The following is a 12,092-nucleotide window of genomic DNA, read 5'->3' as shown; positions in this document are numbered from 1 at the left end:
GAGTCTCTCTCTCTTTCTCTCTTTCTCTCTCTCTTTCTCTCTTTCTCTCTCTCTCTCTCTCTCTCTCTCTCTCTCTCTAGGATGCCCACTTCTGGATAAATAAAATTTTGATTGAATGACGGTCTCGAAACAAGACGTATTCATCGGAACTGGACGCTTTATCGCGGGACAAGATAATGCAGTTTACACAGAAATGGGCGTCGCTAATGTGCATCACACGAGCGCTCACTTCCTGTCTATCCTTCGTGTATTCAAATTAAACCACGCATAAGACACGAATGCACTGTGGTATGCAGGCGATGGTAATGATCTGACAGGCACATCATACTTTGCTTGTACCAGTGACTATGCATGTTGGTTGCATTCGCAAAGGGGAATCATCAGCCCGTGAAAAATCGACGCGCTGTATATAAACATTGCCAATATTATTTATCATTTGAGTGTCTATTTTTTTTATTAATAGTTATTTACAGGTTATTTACATTCTCTTTGTACATTTGATGGACATTTTTTATTTATATTTTCATATTTTTTTAACGAATCTCCAAAATATTCGTATTCAAATTTGAATAATTAAAAATAAATGAAATAATTAATAATTTTTTGCGTGCGGAAATGCATATGGAGCCAGTGTAATTGATTGAATACAATCTTTAATTTTGTGTAATTAAATCATTTTTTTTTCTCGTAGGTAATTGAACTCTAGGGGTCGACATTAATTAGGATTCAATTAATTATTAATTTCATTGAATTTTTCTCGGTTCCTGCAATTATTCCATAATGTTTGACCCAAAATTCTCATGAATATTGATTCTTTATTAAAAATGGAGGCGAAGAGGATTTTTATTACGAAATAAATTTTTATTACGCCCCGATATTTCTGCTTTTTGTTCGTTTCTCGTTGAAAAGTAACGCATTGTTGAATATAAAAGATATCTTTCAAAAGACTGATTTTCGGTTGGATAACTCAATTAATATCCCCTTTAGAATGGCCTTTTTGAGGATGAATTTGGTTGTTAAAAATGTAAAATGTATAAGACGTAATACAGTCGTAGAGAGAGTGAGAAGTGAAGTGGACATATATCACCGTTCACAGGCATCATGTATGAAGGCTATTTGGGGCCCACACAGTCTCTCCAGTGGAGTCCTTAGCCGGCGGCAAGGGGCCCCATATGCGTGCTCCAGATCTCCTCGCATAATTAAGGCTCTGGCCTTAATGTACTTTTAATAACTGGATAAATAAACATAAGTGCAAGCACCAAGCGTAATTTGAATCCGGATGCGGTAAACGATGAGCACTTTTGATAAAGCACAGTGTAATGCCTTCTCCAGGCTCTATCAACTCATTTTTTTTTTTCACATTATTCTTTTCTCTTCTTTTTCTTTCTACTGAAGTTACTATTTCATCTATTGTGGAGCTCTCATTTATGCATTCACTCATGCTACCTTTGAAAGAGGATCTGGTTATTAGGCTGGCTTCTAAATATCTCCGAAAATTAATTGCCTTTTCTCAAAGGCCGATTCGTCTATATCCATCGATCAAAGTCGGCATTGTTTTCTCTGGCGGCGGCTTCGGGAGATTCTGAAAGAGAAAAGGAGAGGAGGAAAAATTTGGATAAGCAAATCTACACTTTTTTTCATCTCGAGGCAACTATCGCATCCACTGCATCATTGATTATTTTTTTTTTTACTGCAAGTGTATGATATTGTTCGGTTCTTTCGGCTCTTATGCTAATAGATAAATGGAGATCCGGGAGGAAGATATACATTAATGTATGTGCCACACCTAATAAGGAGGATGAGGCTCGAAGAAAATCTGCATGCAGGACTGCAACTGCAAGATTAATAATGATGTTTGAAATGTGTGGGGAGTCGCTTGGATGCAGGAGGTATTGATGTGAATAGGCAAATGATATTGAAAATCGGTGGAGCGTGGCGATTTCTGGGAACGTGGGAATGACAAGGATTTTTCGAAAAATATGGAGGTGAATAATGGGGAAAGGGTTGGAAAATGCGAGGGTGGATTTTCCTGTGTCATTTCCGATCTATCTCATGGATGAGTGGAAATATTTTTTTCTTGGGGCTTCGTGGGAGTATGTGCTAGAATATTTGAAACAAAAATTCATTTATTAAAGGACTGCTTTTGGTTTTTATTTCAGATGTTGAGGAATTATTTTATATTGAAAAATTTTGATAGGAAAAATGTATAAAAATTTATTTGTTGGATTGGTGCCGTTTCAAATGTATTTTAATTGTCAAAACAAATAATTTTTTTGGTAAATTTAATAACTGAGAAAAAAGTTCTTCGATTTTTGAATTTTCAATCAAATTTACCAAAAATTCATTTATTACTCGGATTTCTTTTGGTTTTTATTTCAGATGTTGAGGAATTATTTTATATTGCAAAATTCTGAAAGAGAGAAAACTCTTGAGTTTTTGTTTTGTTAAAAATTTATTTATTGTATTATTACCATTTGTTTGAGTTTCAAATGCATTTTAATCGTTAAACCAAATAATTTTTATGGTAAATTAAAAAACTGACAAAAAAGTTCTTCAATTTTCGAATTTTAAATAAACTTTACCACTCGCACTTGTTATCAATTGAATAATCCCCCCGGAGATTATTTATTCACGACATAATCTCCATAAAATGAAAACCATTTGAGGTAAATATTAAACTGAAATAATGATTTGTTTGAGAGGAAATGACGGCTAATAGCTCTACCTAAACAATTTTCTCCCTTTGAGTAATTGTATTTCGCCGGTGCTATAGATCAAAACAGCTGACAAATCTGGCGGATTAATTGAAAAAAATCTCTCTTTCATACGTAAAACAATCTGTGGACTCCAGCTATAGAGGAAGGGAGCGTTGCTCTCGTAAAGCCATAATTTATTCGAATCGAGTCTAGGCAAGGCGCGCTGTCGCAACAGCCTAACACTCCAACACTCTCACATTCTCACTCTCACATAATCCGCAAGTCAATACATTTTCTTTCCTTCTCCCCTGTACATTTTCCAAGAGGCTGACACATAATACAACCCGATCCTACTCTCTCAATAAGTTCATTCCTTGCTTTCTTCAATTTTCTCAATTACACCTCAAATTATTCACCACTAGTTTTTTTATCGCTTCCCCTATAAACGCATTATTTATAATATTCCTCCACTTTGTGCACATTACTTTAGAAATAACTTTTCATCAGTTGAAAAATAGCATTACTATTAATAATAGTATAATTAGTAATTATTGGGGGGAGTGGGAATAAACATTTTTTTGTTTCAATTTTTAATTTTTTTGGGTACATGTACATGAGAAAAAATGGATTACCTTGCGCTTATGTTGATCACTTTCGCCATTAATGGTGACAGATAGCTTTCCAAGTAATGGCAAAGGCTTCACTGATTCTAAGGCGACTTTCATTCTCGTGGCACTCATCTGTGGGTGAGTTAACTAACGCATACATATTAAATCTCATCTGCCGATCCAACCCACACATTCCTCCCCAAAGTGACTCACTCACTTCCGTCAGTTACAATATTATATTACGTGATCACTCCATTCAGCGAATTCACAAAAAAATCATATCGATCGATATTTTATTATTCACCAGAATAAAGTGGGTCAGATTTTTTAATTCACTCAATTATTTTATCTTCACATTCTTATTTATCGATGTACACTCGGGACATGTAGATTCGTCATGGGAAAAGAGTCATGGTCAACTTGTTACTAGGATGGCTACTTAGTAAACTAGTCGTGTCGATTCATCGAAACGTTATCCATGCTACCGATCGCTTCGATCGGTTACGTTCAAGCTGTTGAATTATTTTCACATTTGTCAATTAACGTTTATGCAGTCTGAATTAAATTCGCGACTCAAGTTTTCCGGTAGTATTTTTTTATTAGACCGATAGTTTTTCATTTCCATAGTTTTCTCTCATATTTACAACTCATGAATCTGCATTTTTCGGTGGATAGATTATTTTCAGCGAGATATATCACGCACATAAATATTTCGACTGGATTTTCTAACGGAAAACATGCAACTGACATCAGTAGGATAATTGGTGAGCAGTTCTCGGTGAATAGAGCCTAATATGCCACGGTAAACCGTTGTCCTTCACAACTCCCATAAACTCTCAACTCCGAGAAATCCAATAAATCGTAACCGATTGTACAGCTATCGGTAAGTCACACGATATTCATTTAACAAATGGAAATCTAGAGTTGATGTTTCTACTCCTGGTGGCTATAATTTTCATTGAGAATAAAAAGTGAGACAGTAAACAAAGTTGTGTACAACCAGCGAATGATGATTAACAACTCTTGCCTATCTCGAATCGGATGAGCTCAATCGATTAATTCACGATACGGTTATATACCTGGGGATGTATGAGAGCCTCCCGTAGTCTATTGTACGTTGTTAATTATGTCGATGGCTCTAATCGACGCTGAGGAATCGACCGGAACGTTATTTTGATCTAGACCTCCTAGGTTTATTCTGAAAAAGCCTCTTTCCACTGCGAGTCAAATATATATTTCGAAATGTTACCGTCATCGTGATATATTTCTACCACGTGTTGCCGTGTCATTATCGATACCGATTTGGGGCTAACGTTACACCGGCACTCACTGATTCATCGATTATTATCGGAATGATAAGGTGACATCGATGTATCGAGAAGTTTTTTCCGTGACTTCGGGATCGACTGATTGAATTGGATGAGGCAACGGCATTCTTCAAATAAATGATACATTCCAAATTACGCGTTATCAGCACAAAATGTAACGTAATATTGAGAGTGTATTAATCATTTAATTAAATTTAATTACCATTAGTCATTAGGGATATGCGGTACAGTCGCCTGGTGTCAATTACCGATAAATTAGAATGCAAGTGTTCCCCTGGGATTTTCTCAGGTCGTCGTGTAGAAATTTTGTCAGGTATTTCACAAGGTCTTTATAAGGCTGCTAGGAATGTATAGCCCTCATGGGTACCTGCTGAGCTCCAGATGAGGGCTGAAACGCAATGGCGGGCTGAGGTCCTTATCTGACCTACATTATCAGGTCTTCGAATGGTTTACTTGGCCTTTACGATAACTAGATAAGGGTCTAATCAGTTTCCTCTAATCGATTCCCTCACCAGGACCTTGAACACGAGGCGCAAGGTCAACCTTATCAGGTAAGCCTGATATCCACCATTTATCAGGTACGCAGGTTTTTTTCTGCATAGTAGACGGGAATTTTTTATAGCGTTCCACATTTTTGTGACGTCAAAGGAGTAGTTGGATAGGATTTGGATCAGGTAGGAAGGGAAACAGGATAATTCTCAATATAATTTTTACAGGAAAAATTACTGAAAAAATGGATAGTCCAGACCGGGATTTGAACCCGGGACCTTCCGATTATGGATCGGGTGCTCTCCCAACTCAGCTATCCGGCTCCTAACATTTTCTTCATTTCACTGCAGGGCCTTGACAGATTTCCAGCCGGGACATTACCTCCTGAAATTTCTTTCCAGACGAGCGCTGCTGAGTCACGAGTAAAAAAGATGCATAAATAAATATTAATGTCCATCCGAAGTTTTTCCTGACTTGTTAAAAAACAGTGGATAAATCAAGAGAGGCAGATGTGATAGTATGGGGTTAGTTAATCGTGCGTAGACTCCTGCAGGTGCCGTAATATCTAATGAGGCCATTAGCACGCTGTGCACCGCCGGAGATTTCAACGAGCGTTTATGACAACTGATGGCCTCCTGTGCTTCTGTTGTCCCTCCTCATGTACCTACCACTGTATTTACAGGAGTGAGACATTACGAAATAATATTATAATTTCGCAAATCATGAGTAACGTCCCGAGTAGTTTACTCCTGCTGCGGTGATTGTACACATCGATTATCACTCATTACCATTAAATTCTATTCCTGGAATAATTTATGGAGAGGAGTTGGTGTATTGAGAGAGACTACCGCGCAAATCATACCGTCATGCCTTCAGTATTGCCAATATTTTTCAATATTTTATGTTGAACGTCAAGTGGTCGATTCAGTTATTCGAAATATTGTTAATTTCGTTGAGGAGTTGGGAGAGATATTTTGGATTCCGGATCTCTGAATGAACAATAAAAGGAATCCGGGCTGTGATGCATAGGTATAAATTTAACGCTCGTTGCTTCTACATTTATTTCAATCTGATGATGACTCGAAAGTCTGGTGAAATTTCAGTGGTTTTAATCTAGTTCAAAGCGAAAGTTGTAATATTTATAGTATTAGTGGGAGAATTGTTTCCAATTTAATTGTATTCCCTGATCGACTACATAAATTATTATTCTTCTTTCAGATTCGTGTGATGCTGCAGCTGAGAGATCGTATGGTGAGTTTTTTTCATTGAATATTGAACAATTCTGACAATGCCTGAATATTCAACGCTGCGAAACCCCTCGAATTTTGCCAGAATTGGCGGAGGACGAAAGAATAAAAATAAAATATCAAAACCAGAAGAAGAAAAGAAAGGGGAATACACCTCCCATGTCCTTTGTTTCTCATGCCGCCAGAGATTGCTTCTCTCACAATCAACTCGTTTTATGGAGTTATCCCGAAGGTATATTGTCACCTTGACTGATAAAAGAAAGCTAAAAGAAAAGTCGCGAAAAGGTCGAAAGAAGGGGAAGCAGTAAAACCTCTAGGAAAACAGAAAAATGATAAATGACTCAACTTTTCGTCTCCCCGTGTCAAATTTCATTTCATTTATTCGATTATCATGAATATACTTTTTTCATCCAACTGTCCCTGGGCACTAGCAATTTCACCGTAGCCCTGGCAACTCCTCAACATCCACCAAGCGATCCATCTTCATTGGGGTCGAGCAGTGTCTTGCGACCCGGGGGTTGCAAAAAGTCAAACTGCATCCGGTCTCAATCCCTCTCTCTCTCCCTCTCCTCATATCTGTTATTCTTTTTATCCTCTCTGCCTCCCCTCATCGAAAACTCCATACCACCATCGTCGTGTAAAATTCAAGCGTTATATACCATTCGTGGACTCGTGTTTTGTCCAAGCAGATTATGATTACCTTAGCCGTAGCTAATATCATGCAATAAAACCCGCTGAGACATGTTCCCAACTTGTACCATTCAACGTACCAAAAGTTGAACGATAATAGCTTTACCACCGAACACGACATTCTAAACGCCGGAAACGTCCAGGGCGGTCGCTCAAACACCAGAAGCCACCAAAAAAAAACTCATTCCCACTCATCACACAAACGGAATACTTCAAATTTTCAAGGACATGTGCCTCATTTTTACGTTTTCTTTTATTCTAAATATCGCAATATATATTTTTTCGTCTTTCATCTACCAGGTGGACACCTGATCAAGAACTTGGTCAGTTGCTGTCAGGCTTACCTGCTGAGGTTGACCTTACGTCTCGTTTTCAAGGCCCTGGTGAGGAAACCATAGAAATCCTGATGATGTTAGTCTGACTCGAAACTGATTAGACCCTTATCTGGTTATCGTGAGGGCTGAGTTAACGATTTAAGGATCTCAGTCCACCATTGCGTTTCAGTCGTGATCTGGACCTCATCAGGTACCCTATGAGTGCCTATGATTCTTCCCAAATTCCTGAAAATATTCACTTCTTGAGAAAAATCACTTTGCAGAACAGAATATTAGCGGAGTTCACTTTAACGATACATCTTTTCCCTCGCGGGAATTTAAAATGATAAAATTCTTTTTCATGACCAGACGGAATCAACAGGTCGGTGTTATACATTCCTCAGAAGCTTTTTGAATGGACCCTCGAAGGGTGCATGAATCCGGGTGGCGAATCTTCATTGAAGGGTGGTGTTGCCAATGTGTGTGTCTGCAGGGGGTGCGTTTACCACCTAAAACCCTAGAGTTCCTGACAGTCGATTAGGGCAAGATGGTAGACCGGGTCGTAACCCCCCATGGAAAACTTAAAATAACATCGTTCGATCATCCACCACATACCCGACGACAGCCAACAGTCTACTTGCGTATTCCCCGCGTTATCCAGAGGCTCTTCTCCTCCCTCATCACCCCCCAACCCCACACTCATCATTCCTCCCCCAAAAAAAAATGTCCCTAAACCTTTCTCACGTCTTTCCACACGCACAATCCCCCAAAACACTTGTTCCTCCCTCCCATCTCCAAATGTAACAATAAAAAATAAGGGTTAAATAAGATCTGCAAGTGATGCATTGACGTGTCCAAGTTGAGCACCTCTTGGATGCTCATTACAGCGTGTCCCGCCCTCGGCGGCTGGTAATCAGGGTGTGGGGCCAAAGTGGGGAGGACCAAAGTGGGGCCCAAGTGAGGGACCAAGTGGGGGCGGTGGGTGACCTCGCCCGGGGCCCGTACTCTTTCTCCAACGTCCTTCCCAACATCTCCTTCTATATCTTTCTCTCATCTGACTACCTGCCAAGTGCCCCCAGAGTATCGACTCTCTTTTTGCCGTGTGCGGTCCTCTCCCTTCACCAATTCACGGGTACTTTGCATTCACGACGTATCGATTCATCCCAACAAATTAGACCAACTCCACGACCAATATCCACACCCTTCACACCTCAACCCCAAAATTCCAATTGACCTTGCTCTTCAATCCTCAAAGTTCACATTTGTTTTTTATTTCATAATAACAACATTATCTCATTTTTTAGTCGGGAAAATGAGATACCTGGGGGCGATTTACCAAAAACCATTAGAGCCATGCAATTTTTCGGGGTGAGAAGATAAACCACAGTGTGCATGTATCCGTTGTACTTTTTGGGGGATAATAATAATGAGGATGGGTACGAGGTATCTCGTCGAGCAGGAAATGGCGCGGTGGCAGATGGCGACGAGGTTAAAAGCGATATAATAAGGAGGGAAGAGGCTCTCAACAGTGATAGAGCGTCAACGAAGGTAAGAGTCTTCTGGTAGTTGTCTCGCACGCGTGTTCCATCCACTAACGGTTGGTCTACCTTTTTTCCTTCGCCAACCACTTGTTCTCTATGCACAAGAGCATTCACCTGAAGAAATAGCCCTGTCAACTTTATGCAAATCGATGAAATACTATTCCGAGGAGGAATCAATTTTTTGCCATTCAATTAGGCGGATTGATTAATGCTGTTTATGTGAATCGTGTAAATGGCAGGAGTTCCCGGAAGAGGATAACGATGCTGAGTGAAGAAATGATGGGAGGATCGATGGATCTGATTGCGAGCATTTAGAATCGTTGGGTATTATTGATATATCATTGAATTATTGTAGGATTTGATGTCGCAATGGAGAGAGAACGAGTACACGAGGAAACGAGGGGCAGAGGCTCTTGATCACCTGAAGGATATTGTGTACACGAACGCACAGCATTTTGATATATTTTTCACGAGTGCAGCGGTACTCACCACTTGGCCGTTACGATTCCTTCATCTTTTTATATCGCAGTGCTACTTGTTCTTCTCCTTGAGGACTTCCCAGAACTATCCGAGTAGACTGGCATCTCAAACACGTCTGACGGTTGACTCGATAAAAACATCAACGGTTGCATTAGCTTGGTGCAAAGTAATGGAGAATTTCATGAAATTTTTATTCACCGTCTCATGAGGGAGGATAATTACAGCATTCGAATTAGGAATTCGATGATCGGTGCGATAACGACTGATATGGATAATGAGTTGCGTCATGGTATGCAGGAGATGGTGACGGTCATCACAAAAAGTTGGTTTGATGTTGGTTTCGCGTGATTAGTCATAGGTGGTACTCACTGAGAGATAGTCATACATCAGCTCCTCATTACAGTCGAGCAATTCACTCTCATAGTCAAGACATGATTGAATATCAGGTTGATCCGCACAACCAACAAGAATGATGGACAATCGATTAATTTCCATGTCTGAATATCTCTTGGTATTCTTCACAGCGGTAACGAGAGGAATCAAAACGATTTATCAATCCCAAAAGGTATTTCATCTGAGTGACATGTCAGTGGTATTTTGACAAAACAAAGCATTCTCAATTCTCTTCATCATCTAGAGTCTAGATCCCTCCAACACCTGTAAAACACGTACAAAGATATAGTCAACTAAAAGTTGACAATTCTATCGCGTTATCGCCACCATCAAGTTGTCGTTAATGTGGAAATTTCGTAGCTATGGACGACTTACCTGAGGTAAAACACGGATGTGCTGTACGAGGGTTTCGCTGGAAGGTAATGGTGCCATTCAGTCCGAGCCATTAAGGCACCCTCGCAGCAGTACCCTAAAAAAAGGTATAAGAGGTTAGCTCTTATTTACGCTTGGGTTTTTTTTTCCTTCAACTCCGAGGGTCTAGGCAAATTTCGAGGGGATCACCTGGACTGGTGGAGGTGGATCCGACGAAAGAGTCAAATCCGGTGGCCCTGCGATGATCGGCGATGAGTCGATCAAACGAACGTACAGGGAATATTCATGGATTATGATTTGCGGCATTGACTCAAGAAGGTTGGCGATCGTCAGTGATGCGGGTACAACGTCCTCGTAGCTTGTAAGAGGCAGTGGGCATTCGTCCTCCTCAGGGGAATGATCCTCCGAGTCCGCATACATTGTGACACAAACGGCGCGTCTTCTCTGATCCGACCATTCCCTCAAGGAATACTGAATCTGGAATCATGAATGAACTATGCGGTGAATACGTGGTGGAAGAGTCCAAAAGGCGGCCTATTATTTAGCATAGCCACTTTTTCAGCTCCCGCACACACATCGGAGAAGAGCGTTCGATTGTCGGCAACCTGTATCACAGCCTTTGTGATTCCGAAACCCAATGGGATGATGACGATGCAAACCGATGGGATACAGGCATCTTATTCATATACATGTACGTCTTTATGTATATATGTACAACTGGAGCACATAATTCGAGGTATGTGATCCTAATGGACACAAATCGAGTCCTTATTTCTCCAAATATTTTTCTTTGTTATTGCAATAACATAACGCACAAAATGGGCAGTGAAGAATGTCGATAGCAGAATTGAGAATAATTTCACATTTCACAACAAGTAAATCCAAGAAATTCATCATCTCTATGATGATTTCCACCTGAAATTCGTTACCAAGAAGAGCCATTGATTCCAAAGTGGAGCAAATCATTCCACCATTAAATAGATCTCATTTATCCGAGTTGTTCCATCGAAATCAGAGGAAATATTGTAATAAAGCGAACAAACCTCTGAAGCGTCTTGTGGTTGAGAGAAACGCGATAGGCCGTTTAGTGCGGCCATTGATCCGGAAAATGACTATTAATGACTCTCGGTAAGATCTGCATCTTTCATCATGAAGAAATGAAGGGCCTCCCGGATCGATGAAGTATAAGAGGGCATAGCGTGAGAGTAAGCCCTCACGATTTCGGCGATATGTTTCTCAAAAGAGATGAGGAGAGAGGGGGCCTTGGTGGGGCCTTGGTGGGGCCTTAGCTGTGCACGCAGAGCGTATCCTCGCATTACACCCGATACACAAATCAGGCGTTTCAGTTAAAACCAATCATTTAAACACCCCATCTCCCATTAAACCCCGAAATTATGCGTAATTGAATATAACTGGTGAAGCGAAAAGCCTTTTCCCAAAAAATCCATGAAAAATGTGAAATGAAATATTGGCAAGATCCATCCCTTGAGGTGGATTTTCCCACTGGATGCCAGGAGCTCTGCCACACGTGATCCATTTGCCAGTGTACGAGACGCGTTCCGTTTAAGAAATCGCATGACGTTTGTCTATTAATCAAACTTTATATATCATCATTCCCCTTTATAGAGAATGCCGGCACGATGCCGCCATGGGCCCCGGGCGATTTTAATCTAATTTGTATCTCCCTTTGTTAATCGCACCGCGGACCATGTTAATTTGTCCGTCTGAAGAATAAGAGACGCGCCTTCTCTACTCGACCGACGCTACGAAACAAACTACCGGAGTCTTTTGTGTCCCCCGCTTTATTGTCAGATGAGGGCATCCACCTAATCACGTCGAGCCAATCAAACTGGATTATCTGAAATCAAGAGTAATGGTGAATTGATCCCATGAATGTCCTGAGGAGAAATATGATAATCTCAAGTAGCATGAGG

General features: G+C 40.3%; 1 protein-coding gene across 3 annotated transcripts in view; it reads left to right on the top strand.

Moving 5' to 3' along the window:
* LOC105266616 (POU domain protein 2) overlaps positions 1 to 12,092 on the top strand; it is a 72,752-nt gene that overhangs the window by 4,985 nt on the left and 55,675 nt on the right. For all 3 annotated transcript variants that reach the window (XM_011304926.1, XM_011304927.1, XM_011304925.1), the window contains exon 2: positions 6,340 to 6,372. In XM_011304926.1, coding sequence (XP_011303228.1) covers positions 6,340 to 6,372 — 33 coding nt within the window. The remainder of the gene's footprint in view (positions 1 to 6,339; positions 6,373 to 12,092) is intronic.

Source organism: Fopius arisanus, unplaced genomic scaffold (assembly GCF_000806365.1).
Source record: "Fopius arisanus strain USDA-PBARC FA_bdor unplaced genomic scaffold, ASM80636v1 scaffold00040, whole genome shotgun sequence".
Lineage (NCBI taxonomy): Eukaryota > Metazoa > Arthropoda > Insecta > Hymenoptera > Braconidae > Fopius > Fopius arisanus.
This window is presented reverse-complemented; position numbering and strand designations above follow the sequence as displayed.